This window comes from Anser anser (assembly GCF_964211835.1).
Source record: "Anser anser genome assembly, chromosome: 3".
Lineage (NCBI taxonomy): Eukaryota > Metazoa > Chordata > Aves > Anseriformes > Anatidae > Anser > Anser anser.
Genome location: NC_139722.1, coordinates 13,424,606 through 13,445,585, shown reverse-complemented (window position 1 = coordinate 13,445,585; position 20,980 = coordinate 13,424,606). Strand labels below are relative to the sequence as shown.

Below are 20,980 nucleotides of genomic sequence, written 5' to 3'. Positions count from 1 at the left end.
ACACAAAAAGAGTAATCAGATTGCAACACGTAGTCAAGAGAACTACATTGTCAGAGATGCTCTCATTTATTTGTTCTTTAAACCAAATGTATTTTTCAGAGGACTGCCTTAGAAGACTGCTCACAATTGAAAATGGTAGGTAATATTTTATTCTTTGCCTTCCACTTAGCACGTACAAAGTAGATAAATACACTATTGTTTTGTAGTAGACAAATGCACTATTGTTTTGCGTTGCGATGGTACAAGCTACAGTTTTTAATTTGGAATCTAATTTTATTTTGACAGTAACAACCCAGAGATTCTTGCCTTTAACTTCTCTAGAAGTTATCCTGGCAAAAGACTGTGAAGAATGTGTGGAAACTTTTGTAAAAACTGTAGAAGAATGTATCCTTGTAAGTCTATAAAATAAACCCATGTGTTATCTGTGTGAAGATACACGTTATGTATGTGTGAAGATACTTCTGTACACATAAAACTCAGAATGCTTTGTACCATCTATGTTTATTACAGAAAACTGTGCAAATGTGAATTACAACAAAAGTCACTGAAGATTACAATGCTGTATGTAAATGTAAAACAGATTCTTATTGTAAACGGGCACTTTATGGTTTAATATGTGTACACCTCTAGATACCAGGCCTGGTATCACAAACATAGCTGAGATTTTATGTGAAGGGGGAAAAAAAAAAAAAAGGCAGGCTTTCAGAAAGGTGAGAAAGCCGTGAGCAGGCGACCTGAGTATGCCTTAAAAACTTAAAATCCACAGACAACGAATATAATTCTCCCTTCCTTCCTTCCCCACGTAGCAGCCCGGACCCATATGCGCGATGCACACACAAGCGGCCGGGGCCGGAACGCGCGGCGCGGCGCTCCCTGCTGCCCCCCGGCGCCATAAAGCGGCAGCCCTGTGCTGCGCCTGCGCTCTGCGGACGGGGGCACTGACGGTGCCAAGATGGCGGCGTTCTCGGGTACGTGGTGAGGGGTAGGGCCGGGGGCGGCCAAGCGCTGGGACGCAACTCAGGGGTCTGGGTCTGACGGGGCCTTGTGGGGGTGGAGGGGAGGAGGTGGTTCCCCGTGGGCGATAGGGGCTCGCTGCAGTACGTGCCTTGCTACGCAGCAGGCCTGTGGAGGCGCAGGTGCTCTTCTGGCTGCCTGGGCTTTGGCAGGCCCGCAGGCGTTCTCGCCCTAATGGGTTTGCTGGGTTTTGTGGGTCTGTGGCATGGGTGCACCTGGTAAATGGGGCTGTTTGGAAGTTAAGGCTGGTTCCTTAATCTGGGTCGTTTCTATGATAGGAGGCTTATGACAAGTGTTCTGTGCATTGCAGCGATTCCAAACGTTTTAGGAACAACCCCATCCTGTGTTAGGTAGTTGTGGAAAGCAATAAGATCTCCCCTGAGCCTCCTCTTCCCCAGACTAAACAACCACAGTGTCTTGTCATGATTAAAATATCTGTTTAAACCGTAATGTAAGAAGTTATTCCTGAAGCAGTACACATCACTATTGGTGCTGTCTATTCGCTCCCCCCCCATATACACACTCAGACAACCAATCACTGTACATCATGATCAAAGAAAATGCTGAAGTTCCTTCTTTAGACCTGGAGATGAGTTTGGGTGGTGGATAGGTTTATTTTTATTGTATAGTGGAGGAAAACTTACATAGCATCATTGCTAGTTGTTTTATTTCAGTACACCCTAGAAAAACTTAATCAGCATAAATGGGAAGTGTATTAAAAGTGGAAAGAATTTTAAGGGATTTATCTTTAATTTGCAATTAATAGTAATTTTTGTTGCTAAGAAAAAGCTTTTTGATTATGTGGGTTGTCTGAGGCTTTAGGAGTAAAAACTAATACTTGAAAACTGAAGCTTTCTGAAAATAATACAAATAAAACATTCCCCCACTTCTTAATGATATTCCTGTTACTATAGCAAATGTAAGAATGATTTTTGGCTGCATACATCTGTGTATGTCAACCAAGTTCTTGGTGTGTATGTATACACACTGTCATGTGCTGGCTTTCTGCATGTGTGTACAACGGGTGTGGAAAGCTAGCATGTGACAGTGTGAAGACTAGTATGTAAAAATTTGCTTAAAGAACATTATATATATATATATTTTTTTTTGTTTGTAGTTGAAAATTTCCGAGTGTAAACACTTTCTTCTGGGCTATGTTGATGTAACTAACACTGCTTGTTTTTTTTTTTTTTAATTATTTTTGTCTTACAGAAATGGGTGTTATGCCTGAGATAGCTCAAGCAGTGGAGGAGATGGATTGGCTGTAAGTAGGCTTACCTTTGGGCCTGGCAAAATCTAATTTGCTTTTCAGTAATGTATCACATGCTTCTTAAAATACCCACTTTTTTTGTAATGTGACAGCAGAGATATATGTTTCCTTTTAGCATTGCTGCATCTCTTGTATTTCCTCATAGTGTGAGTGGCTGAAGATCACAAACTGTAACTGCGGTGGTAACACATAAGCTTGGACGAGCAAAGTATGACAGCTTATCCTTCAGTGTCATTTCTTTGATAAAAGTCCCTGTGCTTCTGGTTTATTTACTATATATTGTGGGATTGTTATATGAAATTACTGTCACTTAAATGATGCGTTTTCAGTAAGTGTTCTCCAAACTGTGGGCTGAATTTGTGTTTTTTCAGGGTTGATGACTGAGTGTGTTATTTTACCAGAGTAACACCTTCCTGGTGTTACTTGCTTATTTGGTTGAAGTTCAGTATTTTAAAGCTTGTTTTCAGTTGTCATTTGGAATGAATGTTATCTGTATGGACAGTCTAAATTTATGTAATTCTTTTCCTGTATACATGGCATTAATTTGCTGAGATGGTTTCAAAATGCTAGTTACGTTTATTTCTTTAATTTATTTTCCAGTATTAAGTAGGAATTCTCTAAATGAGGGCTATGTAAATGGCTTTAAAAGTGAACCATACTGGAAGGGAGGAAATCTGGGAATCAATAATTAATCTTTTCCTTTTGTCATTAGCATAGTGAGGTAAGATACAGACCTCTTGTCAGGGTGCAATTGAATTCACTGCATGCACTTGTCACTTCCTGTCAAAGTGCATCACCTACTCCAAACCCTCCATGTAAATTTGTACCTCTTCACTTCCTTAGCAGCAAACCAGGAAGAATAACTTTCACCTTGTGTGACTGATACATTGAAGTGATGTCTATTAAGTTCTTGTGTAAGCAAAAATATTTTTTTTTATTCTGATAACTTCTATTTGTATTAATGTGTTCTTTCCTGTAGTCTTCCTACAGATATTCAAGCAGAATCTATCCCATTGATCCTGGGAGGTGGTGATGTGCTGATGGTATGTATGCAGGACAGCCCTGTTCCAAGGAAGCCTGTGTCTTTTGCCTGAATGTTCTTTGTGCATTGTTTCCAGAGGGCTCTGTAGTTATGCTAGCTCTTTTGTCCTTCTTAAGTGGAAAAATACATCCTTGAACTAAAAAACATTGAGTTTCTGGTCTGTTTCCACCTGTTCTTGCAGATGGAATTCATTCTTCTTAGGCTTTAGTTTTTGACAACTTGACAGTTTGACAGGCACTGCTACATGATAGTGAAAGCTAACTGATACCATCTACTCTACTCTTCACTTGACACAGAACTGCATGGAACATGACAAGTACCATCTCAACAAGTGCTTCAGTCTCAATAGCCTTAAAGATATCTGATTTTATCATGCCTTCTGCAGATCTGTTCTCAATTCCATAATCAGAGTAATGCCTCCTATAATCTTCTGTAGCACCTTGAGAACTCAGACATATATAGATAGCTCTCCTGGTGAATTCTGGGAGCTTTTATGTTCCAAGTCCATTGGAAAGGTTTTGTGTTTAAAAAAAAGAAAAGTAAAAGGTAAAAGTAACCTTAATTTATAGTTTCATTAAATAGAACTGTAGAACAATCCTTACTGTGAAAGTTGTAACTGATTAAGCTGTTAATTTTTTCTTCCTGTAGGCTGCAGAAACAGGCAGTGGAAAAACTGGTGTAAGTAATCAAATTTAATTCTAATAGAAAGTAGTAGATAGTAAAAGTATTTATGTGGTGAGGGACATAGTATATATTTGTGTATGCATACAGAGAGAATATGTATACATTTGAATATGTTTTTAAGCATATGCTTAGGTATGTCTTAAAGTGTTTCTAACCCATGTATGTTGCAACTGAAAACTAGACTGTCTGCTTATATGGAAATACCTATATAGATTGTGGAAGGAAAATAACATTATATTTTAGGCTTTTAGCATTCCAGTTATCCAGATTGTGTATGAAACACTGAAGGACCAGATGGAAGGGAAGAAAGGGAAAGCAACTATTAAAACTGGCGGAGCAGGTAAGCTTTCATCTATCCCACTTCTAAAGTTCAGACTGCTGTTAATTCATGTCAGTTCCATAACACCACAAAGTAAAGGTAGCCTGCCTTGCCATTAAACAGATACTTTTTTTTTTTTTAATTTGGGGTAATATGAATAGAATACAATTACTTCAGATAATATAAAATTACAAATATAAATTTAATGATGTTCATGGAAAGAACTGGGATGCATTGGACTACACAGATTTGAATTCGGAAATGTTGAACTGAGATGGCAATATGCAGGGCCAGAACCTGCTGATACAGTATGGATTGTAATCATGGTGTTATTCTCACAGTATGCAAGTGTCTAATACATATGTCCTTTTAAACAGATTTGCGACTTGAAAGCTGGTAAATGTGTTCAGTCCATAATAGTTATAGATTGAGACTTGTCACCAACAATAACTGTAATAACGAAATTCTGAAAATGTTAATGGAAGTTCTAGTCTTTCATCTTAGTTATAATGACTGCTGCAGTGTTGACAGTGCAGTTGATTTACACTCTGGCTTACCTTATAAGTGTCTTTATTGTTTTCAGTTGTATTTTTAAGCAATTTAATCTGTGCTGTATTTAATGGAATAATTCAAACTTGCATAGAGTAGCTTTGCATTAGGCTTCTCTACCTAAGTTTTTAGGCCTTTGCTGACCTAGAGGGTTTGAATTGATTTGGAATAAGGCTGTCTTCCCAAAATATTAAGCTAGATAGCAGAGACAATGTGAAATTTGAATTTGAGTTCCCCAGGCTTACCTTGTTGCTCTAAAGAATTTTCTGTTTCTGTCTTTCAAACTTAGTGCTCAATAAATGGCAGATGAACCCATATGATAGAGGATCAGCCTTTGGTGAGTTGTCTTAATGCTGATTTAATTGTTCTTGTATTTGAGATGTTCACATTGTGAAACAAAAAATAAAATAAAATGTACAAAGCTTTCTTTAAAAAGCTGTTAAAAAAGCATTTTCTTTAACTCAAACTGTCTTGTCATTTTCAGCAATTGGATCAGATGGTCTGTGTTGTCAAAGCAGAGAAGTGAAAGAATGGCATGGATGCAGAGCAACTAGAGGCGTGACTAAAGGTAGCTATAAAACAATGTATTTCAGAGGCTCCTAAAAATCTCAGCTGAAACACCCACTTATCTCCTGTTGTTAATGTAGACAGTTGCGTTTAAAATTTACAGTCTATCTAAGCAAATGTGCTGTTACTCAATTTACTGCTAGCTGAAGACTTTGGAAAGGCAAATAAAATATTTTAGTTTATTTTTCTCTCCTTATCTTGTAAATTGCATTTTCCTGATAGGGGATTGAGTCAGAGGTGATGCATTCATAACTGGCGTTCATTAGAACATATTTTATTAAGATGCTATAAATAGGAAATAGCTATCCAGACAGTACTTCCGATTATTTCCCCCATAGGAACGTGCATGCACAGATTTCATGCATATCTGGTTGGAGTAACAGTTGGGAGGCCAATCCTAATTGTTTAGTTGGAAGCAGAGAGTCATACTGACTCCAGTAATTCTAGGTGGGTGTTCAGAAAGACCCTTGAGTGGTCGGATTTTATCAGGTGTACACACAGTCCTGTAGTCTGTCTATACGTGGCAACCAACTGAACACGGTTCAAGTTACACAGCAAGTTGTCAGTGCTAGTGCATGCTGGTGGTCTTTCACTGATTTGGCAGACCTCTGGGGTTTTGAGTTTAATCAAATGCTGTGGATTCTGGAGAACCACAGGTATCTCACTAGCTTACCAGTTCTGTGAAGACTTTCACACGCTACCTCTGAGCACATACTTTTTTCCTCTCTTAGGCCTGCTGTTTTCCAATGCCTGTTTCTCCATCCAGATACATAGGTACCTACAGAACCCTTTCAGCCTAACACAGTAGGAACTTTTATGACTTACAGCAGAGGTTGGATATGTTAGACGTTTGGTGATTCTGGACTGCCAAACTGAACCACCTCAATGAAATTGAAATTAAGGTGTTTTTTGATCTCTTTTCTCTTAAAGGAAAATACTACTATGAAGTGTCTTGTCATGATCAAGGCTTGTGCAGAGTTGGTTGGTCAACTATGCAGGCATCACTAGATTTGGGTGAGTTTCCTCATAAGGTGGATCTACTGGAATCCTATAGACACTATGGAATGGCTGGAATCCTGCTCTCTTCTTGCAGAGAAGGGACTACTTGGGAAGATCAGCGATATCAGTGAATTCAAAACTTGTACAAATTTTCTTCTGCTTGTAAGAAGTCTGTATAGATGGTGATTATGGTTATTGTGACTTTCTTGCTTTTATTTCAGTCTTTTTATGAAGATGACTAGAGACCAGTAAAATCAATCAGTATTCTGGTACAAAGATTACTTTAGAATACATCAAAACTAGGAGTCTTCAGTTAGCACTGAGTATTATTTACATCGTAAATGTTTCAGTTGGCAATATAAATGATAATGGACAAAGAAGAGCTGGAGGGAGGTGGGGGGAGGGAATGTAAACTGTCAGCCAAACAATAAAAGGTCATACTGTGCATTGTTTTCAGGCACTGATAAATTTGGCTTTGGATTTGGTGGCACTGGTAAGAAATCTCACAACAAGCAATTTGACAGCTATGGTGAGGTAAGGTTGAATTACTTACTGATAAAAACATTGCAATTCATTTCTCAAATTTCTTCATGTTGTTTTTTTTATAAGAATTTTTTTGTCTTGGTTACGTGCTATAGCAATCAATTGTCTTTCCTAGCAGTGCTAACTTTTTAAGGTAAAGTTGCTAAGCAAAAATACCATAAAACCTCAAAGCATTTTTGGACAAAAGCACATTAACCAGATCTAACAAAAGCAGTTAGTATGTTGGATTTATGATAGTGGCTAGACCACAACGATGTTGATTTATTTAGAAGATAAAGCTCTTCTGTGTGTTACAGGTTAGTGGTTAACTGATCTCTTGGATTTATTTCTTGACTTATTTTAGTGTTAACTTGAATAACAACATCCCATCTATATGCGTTGGTGAATGTCAAAGTAAGGGCGTTGAAGCCTGTATACTGGCAATTGAAGTCTCTAAAAACCTCAAAATACATACTTCAGTGCCAGTAAGGTGTAGTTAGTCAGGCTCTATTTCTGCCAGTTAGTTGGATATATCATGAAAATTGTGATCTTGATGTAATCTTCTGAAAACGTCTACCACAAATATCTGCAGTGTTTTTTGTGTGCTGTGCATTCTTTGTTAATGAATGTTTAAGCGTGGCTTACATAAATATGAAGAACGCAGTAGAAATGTCTTTTTATGGTATTAGCAAATTGTCAATACTGTAAAACTTGCTGCTTTTACAGCTATTGCAGTTTTTTATAAGTGACTTATGATCTGCTGAACTTGAAAAGCACTTCACAGTATATAAACTTTCATTAAATACCATTACAATGAAAAAATTTTAAACAATTTAAATGAAGTATTTAAATATGTAACATACATTTAGTACCTCCTACGTGAGTTAATCTTTTCAGTAGTCAGAAGATAGATTTCTACTAGTGTTTTGATGCTCTAAACTTGGTTTTACATTGGCTACTAAACTCATGATTAATGCACGTCTTCATAATACAGAATTCTTCCAGGTAAATGACTTGAATTTATCATTGTCAAGGCATTTGAGCAAATCTAAAGCTGCAATAAAAGTTTTAATATCTAAGATAAATTGGGCACTTTACTGAAGATGTGTAATCAAAAATGTGAATGTTGTTTATGATAGTAGTATTGGGATAAAAATAGAACTTGCTTCTCCTGAAAGTAAGTGTTTAGTAGAGAGAAATATGAAGACTGTAAAAGCTGGCAGAATGCAAGCACTGTTTTCTTAATACACTAAATAACCCCCAAAATTTGTTAGTTTCACAAACTTCTTTTCATTATAGGAATTCACTATGCATGATACAATTGGATGTTATCTAGATGTAGATAAAGGACAAATAAAATTTTCCAAAAATGGTAAGTTTTCTTCACTTTATTCTTTGGAATTTAACTTGAATGCTCACATGGCTGGGGAGGGAGGATGTGCATATGTGCAGAGTCTGACTGAACAACCCCCCTACTTTCAGGGAAAGACCTTGGCCTTGCGTTTGAAATCCCACCACACATAAGGAACCAGGCACTCTTTGCAGCTTGTGTACTGAAGGTAACTTAAGAATATCACAGATGTGCAAGTTCCAGAAAACTGCTCTATTTCTGGTAGAGCAGTTACTGTACAATTACCGTAGTTACACTTTTACTCTGTTTCCTTCTGTGCACTAGTAATCAACTACTGTAGTGATCATCAGTGTGTTAGCTTTGAGGACTGCTCAAGCTAAATACTGAATATCTTAATTAAATGAAATACCAAAACTTGAACATAAGGGTAGAATAGCTTGGAGCAAGAATTATCTTACCTTTATTAAACTTCAGTATAGTGTGATTCCACAGAGATAAGAAAGTAACTTAAAAGTGCTAAAGTTATAAGTGGTCTGCCTAAACCCTTAAGTTTCCTGTTTCATTTGCTCTTAATATTCTGTAAATCTAGTAGCGTCTTTGTTTTTTTCAGTCTCTCTGGAATGATGAGCAAAGGGCTCACCACATGTTTTTGGTGGTCAGAGAAATGTACAAACCTAAAAATTATTTTGGCTTGTTTTTTAGTTATGCTTAGTCATCAAATATGAATAAAACAAAAATCATAAAAATGTTTCAGCATATCTGTAAGTGTTAGAATATTTTGATGTAGAATAAAAGAGTTTTAAGAACTAGAACAAAGCACAAACTGTCTGGCAGGCTTTGGACTTCTTGGGGAAGGGGAATGTGAAGGGAGGGGAAAACACACCACTTTCCCTATCTCCATGCACACCTCTTTGTCTAGCTGGTTTCTCATGGGGGAAGATACTTGTGAAATTGTCTTTCGTTTTACGTAGTCTCTTGAATCTGTATGACACGATTTTGTTGAAATCTAGAATGCTGAGTTAAAGTTCAATTTTGGTGAAGAAGACTTCAAGTTTCCACCAAAAGATGGCTATATTGGTCTCTGCAAGGCTCCCGATGGTAGTGTTGTGAAATCACAACATGCAGGTAAGGTTTGACCTTTTAAATTTTTCCATTGTGTATTCAGGTTGTCTGAATATGCATTTTGATCACTTTAATTTCTTAATTTCTGCTGTACTCAGGGTCTTAGAATACTAACACTGTAGTGGTAGCAAAACTAGAGCTTTTTCAATAGTCTTCAGAGTTGTCTTCAATTTAAATTGCAAGTGGTCTTAAGCTTGGAATTTAGAAATGCATCAGATAGGTAAACTTCTCTTAAATGAGTTACTTGAGGGGAAAAAAAGAAGTGTTTGGTTTTTAAGCTCTGAGATAAAAATCACGTTGCATGACCAGTATACCATTGTAATGGCAAGACCTATTTGTAATTTCTGAATATTAATCTAAAACAATAACATTTCCCTTTTATGGAATATTTAGAATCACAAGTTTGTTTGCAATAATAAATTCTCTATTACAATAATAAATGTCTCTAATTGCTTTTTTTTAATCTTAGGAAATGCACAAGTGGTTCAAACACAGAACCTTCCAAACGCTCCAAAAGCGTTGATTGTTGAACCATCGAGAGAGCTAGCAGAACAAACTTTGAACAATGTGAAGCAGTTCAAAAAATATGTTGATAATCCCAAATTAAGGTAACAGTGCATCTGATACTTAGGTTGTGTTCATGACATTGTCCATGGACATGACTTGGTGGTGGGTGGTGTTCCACTTCATTGCTACGTGGACCTTAATCTGCAGTGCTACTGATAATAGTCTCAGCAATACCTGCTACCAGTGAACCTTCTAATTCTTATGCTGTAGTCTGACTCCAACAGATGGCTATATACAAGGTCTGCTCTGCTCACATTACACTGTTCACAGGACAAATGTTGCACTTACTAGCATGGGGTTGCAATCCAAACAAAAAAAAAGTTTGTCTACAGGATGCTTTAGTCTAAAGTTGTTCCTGTTTAAACTGTGCTTATTAAAAAAAAAATTAAGAAGTGTCTACGTATTGAAGTACAGTCAGTTTACAAGAGTGCGATTAATGGTATTGCGTGTTAGTAGTAATAGGGAGAGAGGGAGAGACAAGTTATGATGTAAGATTAATTTAGCTTGGGTATTTGCATTGCTAGCTTTCAAGAATACAAGGAACTTACTAAGTGAATTTTTGCTTAAGATTTTAAGGAACAGATCCTTTTTCGAACGGTGAAATTAGTTGAGTGTTTAATACAACAACAATGAAATAACTGAATTAAAATACAACTTAAAACTTTCTCTGCTCAAATTGAAGTACCATATGCTATATAAGAGGAATAATTTTTGGTTTTTTACTGTTTTGCTCCTAATTACTGTTCAGAAATGTTAATCACTGTCTATTAATAGTGGAATCAATTTTCAGCCTGATACTTTCTCTCCTGAATATAACAAAAAATTACCAAATGTCAAAATAAGTTGATGTAATGTTTGTTTCAGAGAACTGCTGATTATTGGTGGGGTTGCTGCAAGAGATCAACTCTCTGTGCTGGAACAAGGAGTAAGTTGTATTATTTTTGTTCATATGACTTAATAGTTTAGGTTCTAAATAACTCATGGTGAACAGTAATAATGCTTCCTGCAACTTCTGTAAACCTGCTAAAAAGAGACCGTGCAGCTGATAGCAAACTCATATTGTGCTGTTCTAGCTTTTTTCACTTCATTTCCATGGCAACTCTCACTACAAATGCTTATGGTATTTGATCAAGTTCTGTTAGGTCTTGAGTACTGCTGAAAATTTTAAAATAGAAGTGTAACTTAATATTTGTTGTAAATTATCAGGATAGAGACAGATTTCTTACTAACGTCTTCACATGTATGCAAATAAAACTGGTCTGCAATTGTCCAGTTCAAGCTACACCAAAAAACAATCCTACACAGGAGGAACCAGCTTAGTTTCTGCAGCATGGAATGTACAGTCCATTCATTTGTCCCTTAGGGACAGCTGTGCCTTTATTCAAGGCACAAAAGTGAGACTGCATCACTGTTATGAAGTTTTTTCAATGTCTCTAGCTGCCAAAATCAGGAGTTTGTCTCCTAAGCAGGCTTGAACTAGAAGATTGCTAGACTTCGATATGAATCATAGTGATACGGCTTAGTGGAGGACTTGTTAGTGTTAGGTCATGGGTTGAACTAGGTGATCTTGAAGGTCTCTTCCAACCTAAATGATTATATGATAAATTTGTGATGGTGAACCCTTCCATCTTGCAAAATCTTAAGTCTATTTCGATGGTTGGTAGACTTTAACTCTCTTACTATGGAAATATACTTGAATTTATTTTATTCCTATTTAAAATCAGATCTGTTGCCTGGAGAGCTTGTGGAATCTCTGCCCTTGAAGATGTCAAAATTTTACTGGGCAGGGTCCTAAGAGTTCTAAAGCAAATTGGAAGTTGTCCTTTGCTTGTGATACATGTCATATGGGGACCAGATGACCACAAGATGTCCCTCTAGTACAAATTATTCTAGCAATCTGTGGTTATAATTCATGGAAAATAGGACATCACCCTGCTGATTGTCTCGCATACTGAAGTTTAAGCAAAGCTGGTGGTGCCTCCAAGTTAGCTATGGGATCAGTTAATTCTCTTCTGTATTTCATAGGTGGATATTGTCGTTGGAACTCCTGGAAGACTGGATGACCTGGTCTCAACAGGAAAACTTAACTTATCTCAAGTTAGATTCCTCGTTCTGGATGAAGCTGTATGTAGAGAACTAAATGATACTCAAGTTCTGCTCTCAAATGCAGCATAACATACATTAAAAGATATAATGAAACAACATTCCTCTGTAGCATTTGGTGCTTAAGTTAGCTACTTCTAGAGTAGTCCAGGTTAATCTCCTTGCTAAGTGTAGTAACCCACACACCTTTCTCTTGTTGCCTCTCTGTAAAGCTGCTTGAATTTTATACAATAGAGAAATGTATTTCAGGCTGTATTTATAAGATTAGTGAAGTCAGTCCCTGTCTCTGTCCAGCAACAGCGTTCAGGAAACTTGAAAGGACAAAGACTAGATAAGCGTTTTTGATTACCCAGCAGGTCTTGAAGCCAGTATATGTCCTGCTCAATATGCTGTGGAATGAGTGCCTCTTTCTTGCTTTGATCCTTTGTAGTATAACTGAGTGTTCACATAGATAAAGTGCCCGGGAGTATTAGCTAGGAGAAGCAGCTGAAGCAGATGTTTAATTTCTTCTGAAGCATAGCAGCTGTGCCTGTAAATACTCCTTTTTTTTTCCTCCTTAGTAGTAGTAATGTCATGGATAGACATTGATCTGTTCAGCTAATTAAATGAGTAGAACTCTGAGACTACAAGTGTGTTGGTTATTTGACTGAGGTATGTAGGCTGGCAAATAAGAACTGCAGTTTTTTCTCTCATTTTATTTCTGTGTAGGATGGCCTTCTTCTCCAAGGTTATTCAGACTTCATAAACAGGATCCATAGTCAGATTCCTCAGATAACTTCAGATGGAAAGCGACTTCAGGTATAGAGTTTGTTCTTGTTTTTTTGTGGTCTGCGCTGCTTTCAGTTGTTGACTGTTGCATGGTATGGAACATTTCTTCTTTGAAGTAGTTTATTCTTTGTTACACTTCTTGTCCACAAGTAGCACTTGTTCACTGGGTTCAGTAATTGCTTGCAAGCGCACGTTTTTAGGATCCTAGATCAGAAGTCCAGTGTCTATCAGTATTTGGGTTACATGATACAAATGTATCTGAAAAATGAGTGGCTACTTACACTCCTTCTAATGCTCTAATAATCATCTCTTAGTAATTTTGCTTTCTTCCTCTTAAATGATTGTGTTTCTTTAAGAGAATAGTTGAGTAACTTTGTCTTGACTCATCAGCAGAGTAGATGCTGTGATGAGGAAAGCCAGTTTGGGAGACACTGTTGTGCTGCAGTATGCTGTTCAGCTACCACATAACATTCTTCCAGTTCTACTCATTTTTTGTTTTTTTTTTTTTTTTTTTTGTTGTTGTTCTAGGAGAATCTGATCTTCATTGGTATTCATGTGGCTTTTTTCTTCTCAGGTGATCGTGTGTTCTGCAACACTGCATTCTTTTGATGTGAAAAAGCTGTCTGAAAAGATCATGCATTTTCCCACCTGGGTTGATCTAAAAGGAGAAGATTCTGTCCCTGAAACTGTACACCATGTAGTTGTGCCTGTTAATCCAAAAGCTGATAAACTCTGGGAAAGACTTGGCAAGAATCATATCAGAGTAAGTGGTTTATAAGTGGAACTTAGATTACTTGTTTGCGAGTGTTTACTTATTTAATGTGCAGAGTTGAGGCCCAGTGTTGCAGGATCTTTGCCAGCTATTGAAAGTTCAGTGTTTCTGAAATGTTTGTTCCATGTTAGTTAGCAGCCTGATGTTTGTAATGTCACAACGCTGTTTTTTAATGGTACAGTCTTATGAACATGATTGGGGAAAATCCTGATGGAGTAGCGTTACCTTTTTGAGGTAGAGAGCAATGGCACCACACTGCTTATTCAGTCATTTCACAGCTAATGGTCTGTAGCTTCACTAGTTCTTCTCATCATGCACAAGAGACAGGTAAACTTCCCAACATAGGTTTGAGAGGAAGAAAAAAAAAAAGCACTTTACAGAAAGATGTATGTGAAATGAGCAATTTTTAGAGGAATGGATTTAATCTCAAACTACATTTGAATCTTGGGTTTAAATTCTGCATTCAACTGATACCTGTTCAGATGGGAAGCTTGTTGTTGAAGCCTTTGGTTTTCAAGTTCTTGATAACCTGGAGTTATATTTCATTTTTAGCAACTCATGTGTGCTTAGGATCCATAGGCTTTCTTAACACCTTTCTGTCTCTGGAACTTTCCTTTGTCAGGTCTATTAGAGTGTTTTGGTAAAGTCTTAACATGAGTTTACTTCACTTGGATTTTAGGTTTATATCTGATTCTAATATAGGGAAAAATATAGGAACAACCATTTTCTTATGATTTAGCAATGATTATTCCATTGCTTTCAGATCTAGATCTACATGAAGAATTTTACTACTTTTTATTATATGAACAAGCTTTGTGTTTATATTCAAAACTTTAGTTCAAGGTAGATTAACTTGTCTGGTGGTAGAACAGAATGCTTAGATTAGCATGAAATTATGTAAGGTTGAAAAGTAATTTTTTAACTTAAATGGAGTTCAGTATTTCCTCCATGAAGTGTAGTCTAATGACTTGGTTTTGCTTAGTATGTTGTTGGACCTTATCCAAGTGAGGATTTCTTGTCCCATAAAGCTAGAATGATTTTCATTGTCTGAGGTTCTCAAAGGCAGTTGACCTTAAAAGAAAAATTCAGTCTTGTCTGCCATGGGAGGTACATACACATTTTGTGCCTTGCCCCCCTCTTCTGAGGTTATTATTTTAAGGTGAGACAGAACTCTTACCAGAGAGGGTTGTGAAGTCTCCTTCTCTGGAGATAGTCAAAATCTGCCTAGATGTGATCCTGTGTAACGTGCATTAGGTGACCCTGTTTGAGTAGGGGGGTTGGACTAGGTGATCTCTGGAGGTCCCTTCCAACCTCACCCGTTCTGTGATTCTGTTTTGTGAGGTTTTGGTTCTTCAAGGTACTCTTTGTGGATTTAAATCTGTTTGTCTTGATGAATTAATTGGCGTTTGAAGTGAAAACAAATATTTAAGAAAACTATTTTAGGTAATATGTCTTGTAAATACTGGAAGGATTTCAAGTAACTGAAATTTTCATGTGACTTAAAAATTTTGCATGTAACAGCAGAAAACCAATTTGTCTAATGATCTCCCCTGAACTCATTCTAAAGAGGTAGGGATTTTTCCATTCCATGCATGAATTTATTCATAAATTGAAGAACTTCATAGGCATGTACAAAAATCCAGGATAGCGCTACTACTTGTTTCTGTTTTTTTTAATTAAAATTTATTTAGGTAACACATGCCTACATTTCAAATTAATCTTTTAGCTCTTAGTTGCTTAACTAAAAAAGGGTGAAGTATCTTTGCCATGTTTATTGGTTTGTTTCTGCTGTCTTATCCACAAAACAGTTAGTTGAAAGGATATTTTATTTTAAATTCATGGCTCTTTAATGTTTACGTTCTTAGGTTATAGTATTGTGAACAACATATTTAATGCTTGAATATTTTTCTTAACTTATAGTGGAAGTTTAGTGTGAACTTTGGAATCTGAGTTATCTCTATGTAATGGAGCCAGTCGTGCTGTCTTAAGCATTTTAGATGATTAAGAACAACATCAATTTGATTATTTTATTTAAAAAGAAATCTAGGATATTAAATTTCACTTAAAATTATTTCTTAGCTAGAAGCAGTCACAATACCTGAAATTTCAGGACTGAGTGTAAACAATTGATTCCATTCAAAAGGATAAATGAATTGCAGCTGGTCTTGGGTCTGGAATTTGGTTCTTAAGTCCTGCAGATGAACAGAAGGAGGATTTTTAGTGACTAATGGGTTGATCGAGGAAAGTTTTTGCAGAGCTGAGAGGCTGATGCAGGTTTTTATAAAAACATTGAGTAAATTCTAAGTAGTTAGTGGTAGGTTTTCTTCCCCCTGTTCTTGTGATCGAATGTGGTTTAGCTACTGCTACAATCAAGTGGCTGAAGGTTGTTTGTTTTTTTCCTAGACTGATGAAGTACATGCAAAAGATAACACACGTCCTGGTGCTAACACTCCAGGTAACCTGCAACGCATGTTAAATAATGGCTTGTGAAATGATCCTTTGTAGTTGTTGTGAAATAAAGCTAAATTATATTAGATAATTGTCTTGAGGCATGCTCCTCAATCTTCATTTCTAGGTTTATGTAGTAGACTTAAATACATGTTTTTCAGATGGGTAAACTAGAAATGTTTGTTTATAAATCACCTTAAATGGAGTGGTTTTGTTCTTTCTGTATTATATTACCTTGGAGCAGGGGTACGTGGACAAGGGAGGGGAAAAAACTGAAGGTGTAGCTCACCTGCTCTGCTAGTAAATGTTTACCTGTCTACTTAAAGGCTAGAGGATCTTTAAATGCATGCTGTTCGATGGCTCTTTGTATTTTTAAATAATTGAATTGAAATATCTTCTTTACTTTAACTTAGAAATGTGGTCTGAAGCTATCAAAATTCTAAAAGGAGAGTACACTGTTCGGGCAATCAAAGAACACAAGATGGACCAAGCCATTATTTTCTGCAGGACAAAAATAGATTGTGATAATATGGAGCAATACTTCATCCAACAGGGCGGAGGTAGTATTTTCACCAGAACTCTATTCTATTCCCTTTCCTGCTTATTTTAAAGACACCTTTTATGATAAGGTCACTGATATTCAGATACTACACCAGTAAGACTGTGCCCAAGTTTTTTAACATAGGGCCTAGCCCAGTGTGGGAGGAGGCCATGAATACCAGTTCTAGGCAGCTTTGAAATGGACAGAAACAACCCATGGTGCACCAAAATTTGAACCAATAAGAGAGGTGTATGGGGCCTCTACTGAAATGTAAGAATGAGAGGTAGTTGCTGTAGACACAGGAGGAAATGTGAGGACGCACAGAAGTACAAACATGAGGAGACATAGAAGGAGAAATATGAGAGAGCACACAGGAGGATTGAAATAGGACAAACAAGGAGAAAGGTAGAGAGATGTATCTGGGGAAAAAAGACAGACTAGAAAGGGGTGAGGAAGTGTCTGCACAAAACCCTTCTGGTGAGGGAGGAGGAAAGGTGTTTAATTATTTTGTTTTTACCAATGCCTGTATCAGTAACTGAAAGTTTGTTTTATGATGATAAATCAAGTGAAATTCCCCCAAGCTGAGACTTTTCCCCATGTGTACTTCTTTCCTTGCTATATCGTGTTGTGCCATACCTTATATATGATGTTATTAATGCACAGTAACTCTTTCAGGCCCTGATAGGAAGGGACATCAGTTCTCATGTGTGTGTCTGCATGGTGACAGAAAACCTCAAGAAAGAAAACAGAACCTGGAAAGATTTAAGGTGATGCAGCAGACTCTAGCAGGCTTTTCCCTCATTTCCTAATATCTCAAGTCATACCTTGTACATTAATATGTCCCCTCAGTTTAAATTAAATTGGGTTTGGATGTTTTATAACTCACTTCCTAAAATTATAAGATGCAGTTTCTTTAGGTGAAAATCTATATTCAGTTAACATGACCTCTGAGTTTTCATTGATATTTTCATTGATAGGGTAGAGGTATGTTTACTTCTAAATAGACTTAAATTTAAGCTCTGTAACAGATTGTTATTTTCTTAAATTAATGGATCTTGAATATTAAAAACCAAATCAAATGATAGTTTAAATATTAAACTGGGTTTGATTTTTTTTAAGCCATTTATTGATTTATATTTGCCTTATCTTGCTGGGAAAAATGAAGATGTAAACTGGACAAGCCATTCATGTTCAAAAAGAACTATTGTACTACAGAAGAGCTTTATTTGGAGTATTCTGTAAATGTATAGATGTGCCTTCAACCTTCAAGGTGCAGTAAACAGGAAGAGCTGCTGTTTTAGTGCTTGGATTTTGATTCGGTTTTAGTTCACTGCTTGTTATAACTGTTTTCAGAGGGGAGATGTCCGTTTCTTGATCTGCACAGACGTTGCAGCTAGAGGAATTGATATTCATGGTGTTCCCTATGGTAAGACATAACTTTTAAACTAAGCTATTGAATTCCCATGTGGCTTTAATATATTTTCAGTCCTTTCAACTAATTAAAACGGGTACATGGCTGGTAAGTAATTATGGGGAAGAAATTTTATGGTGGAAGCCTTAAATGTAGGTGGTACAGGTGAGTAATGACACCTGTAACTCCTGTAACAGAATGTTAAGTTCACATTTGATAGTGTGTATACGGGCTAAGGAGAAGTGCAGTGATCAAAAGCATATTTACTGTAGTTATGTGGTCTGTGACATTAGCTCATGTATTTAAAATGTGTCTATGTATGCATACACATGCACACACATTACATGGATCATGTCTTCTACAGTTATCAATGTCACACTCCCTGATGAAAAACAGAACTATGTTCACCGAATTGGGAGAGTAGGCAGAGCTGAAAGGTATGTATGTGTTCGGAGTAGACGCAGTACATTTTTGTGCTTTTTGCTTTTAATAAGTTGGCAATAGTTGTTGAAACACATTTTTCTCTTTCTTCCCCCCATTATTTCAGGATGGGTCTGGCAATCTCCCTTGTGGCAAAAGAAAAAGAAAAGGTAATTATACTCCAAAGTAAAATTGAACAGATGCTATTTACTGAAGTTCCATCCACAGCTGATGCCTGACTTTAACAGCCTGCATTGAAAAATTTCTGCTTCTTTCCTTTTTAACTGAAAGGGACTCTGGAAAGATATCTGGATTATTTTCCATGCTAGAACTATAAAAATGAATATGCTAAACTATTTCTCAAAGCTTAAAAGTTTGTTTTCCCTTGTTTCTAGGTTTGGTATCATGTATGCAGTAGTCGTGGAAAAGGATGCTACAATACTAGACTGAAGGAAGAAGGAGGTTGTACTATATGGTACAATGAGATGCAGGTAAAACTTCTGCTTGACCATAATGTTCTTCCAGTACCTTAAGGGGGCTTCCAAAAACTGGGGAGGAACTCTTTATCAGGGATTGTATTGATGGGACAAGGTGTAATGGTTTTACACTCAAAGGGTAGATTTAGATATTGGGAAGAAGTGCTTTAGTATGAGGATGGTGAGGCACTGGAACAGGTTGCCCAGAGAAGCTGTGGATGCCCTATTCCTGACAGTGTTCAAGGCTAAGTTGGATGGGGTTTGAGCAACCTGGTATAGAGAGAGGTGTCCCTGTCCATGGCAGCGCAGTTGGAATTAAATGATCTCTAAGAACCCTCCCAGTCCAAACCTTTCTGTGATTGACTCTGATTTCCTCTAAAAGACTGTGGATTATAGTCCCTGTCTTAACTGTTCAGTTGAAGTACAAATCTATCTTCGGAGTGTATATAACTTTAGTTCAATTTGAAGGAGAAATTAGAAAACTTTGCAAATTATACTTTCAGTAATTTATTGAATTTGGAAAAAAAAATTAGTCTTCAGTCTCCACGCCCACTTTGTTTCCTATATACTGTTTTTGTTGAAGCTATTTGAATAGCATTCAAAAAAAAAAACTATTATAACTGGAGTCTTAGAGCATAAGTGTAATTTAATTTATTTTTTCTTTTAGTTGCTGGGGGAGATTGAAGAACACTTAAACTGCACTATTGCCCAAATTGAACCAGACATAAAAGTGCCAGTAGATGACTTTGACGGGAAAGTTACATATGGGCAGAAAAGAGCCCTTGGTGGTAAGCAATAAAAAACTTTTGAGTTACACTGCTATACCGTATTTAGGTTTTTGGTTTTCCGCTTCATAATGACAAATTGATAGATTAAAAAAAAATGTTAATTCTTTGCTGTCTTGTGCATTTGTTACATACAGCCTATGGGTTGCAAGCAGGCAAAGTGTGTTTAAAAACAATATAAAAACAGGCATAAACTTTTTTTTAATTTTCTGAATGACTGTTGGTGAATATTACTAGTTCTGCTGACAAATGGCTTTGAACACATCACTTAGACTAGGTCTTTTTTTTGGCAGGTGGACTCTATAAAGGCCATGTGGATATTCTGGCACCTACAGTACAAGAGTTGGCTGCCCTTGAAAAGGAGGCTCAGACATCTTTCTTGCATCTTGGCTATCTTCCTAACCAGCTGTTCAGAACATTCTGATTGTGTCACACTTGAGACAAGGCTTGAGTTAATAAATGTTCTACCCTACAAATACAAAAATCTTGTACTGTCTCTTGAGTAGCAGTAGTAAGAAAAGGATTAAAATTCAATACACTTCTTGCATGATAAAACAGCTTGTTCAGTGTTAACTCTGTATTAGCTGTTGTCTTGATAAAATAAAAGAAATCAAAGACAGAATGGTTTCTGTTGATTTTCTTTTGTCTTTCCTCAAGAGTTAATTTGCAGAATCATTCTTTCCATAGCTTTTTGATTTATTGATAATACAAGTATAGTTAAGTGAATCTTTAAGACAGTTTAATTCTTTACGGAGTATATGTAAAAAATAATTTCATTAATTCTGTACTGTCATTTTTAATGCTGTGCTATTTAAAAGTGCATTCAATTGTAGATTGCTGCTTATATTTAAGATATTGAAGTAAAAAAAAAATAAAAATAAAAACAAAAACAACTTCCTGAAGTATACATTTGAAACTGAATTATCCCAAAGCCAAAATATTGGCTGAGAGTTTTGATTCTCTAAGATTGGATTTCTCTGAGTTGATGTCTTAAATTTGTATGGCTGATCTTGTACAAAGAACTCTACGTTATTTTGAGTTTATACAGAAGGAACGCACTAGTATCAAAGCAGTTTATAAGTCTGCATGAAAATCTGTCATGAAGTAGTATAGGTTAAAGTACTCAGTGCCTCTCACACTGTTTTCACGTAGCTTTTATTTGTTCAGATGAAGTTATTGTCTAATTTGATTTTTTTTAACTTATGTTTTTCTCGAGTGATTTCCCCCAGATCATAGCTAAGAAAACTTCA

At 36.5% G+C, this 20,980-nt stretch overlaps 1 protein-coding gene across 1 annotated transcript; it reads left to right on the top strand.

Annotated features, from left to right (window-relative positions):
• The first annotated feature begins 865 nt into the window (after positions 1–865).
• Positions 866–20,349, top strand: DDX1 (DEAD-box helicase 1). The gene is made up of 26 exons (XM_083828262.1): positions 866–968; positions 2,227–2,278; positions 3,264–3,327; positions 3,975–4,004; positions 4,254–4,350; positions 5,168–5,215; positions 5,363–5,446; positions 6,376–6,459; positions 6,902–6,978; positions 8,266–8,338; positions 8,449–8,525; positions 9,328–9,442; positions 9,909–10,047; positions 10,871–10,931; positions 12,032–12,130; positions 12,818–12,907; positions 13,452–13,640; positions 16,053–16,104; positions 16,511–16,657; positions 17,314–17,405; positions 17,992–18,064; positions 18,414–18,486; positions 18,597–18,639; positions 18,865–18,960; positions 19,613–19,733; positions 20,024–20,349. The coding sequence occupies exons 1-26, from the start codon at positions 953–955 to the stop codon at positions 20,152–20,154; spliced, it is 2,223 nt and encodes a 740-aa protein (XP_083684388.1). The 5' UTR covers positions 866–952; the 3' UTR covers positions 20,155–20,349.
• The last annotated feature ends 631 nt before the right edge of the window (positions 20,350–20,980 follow it).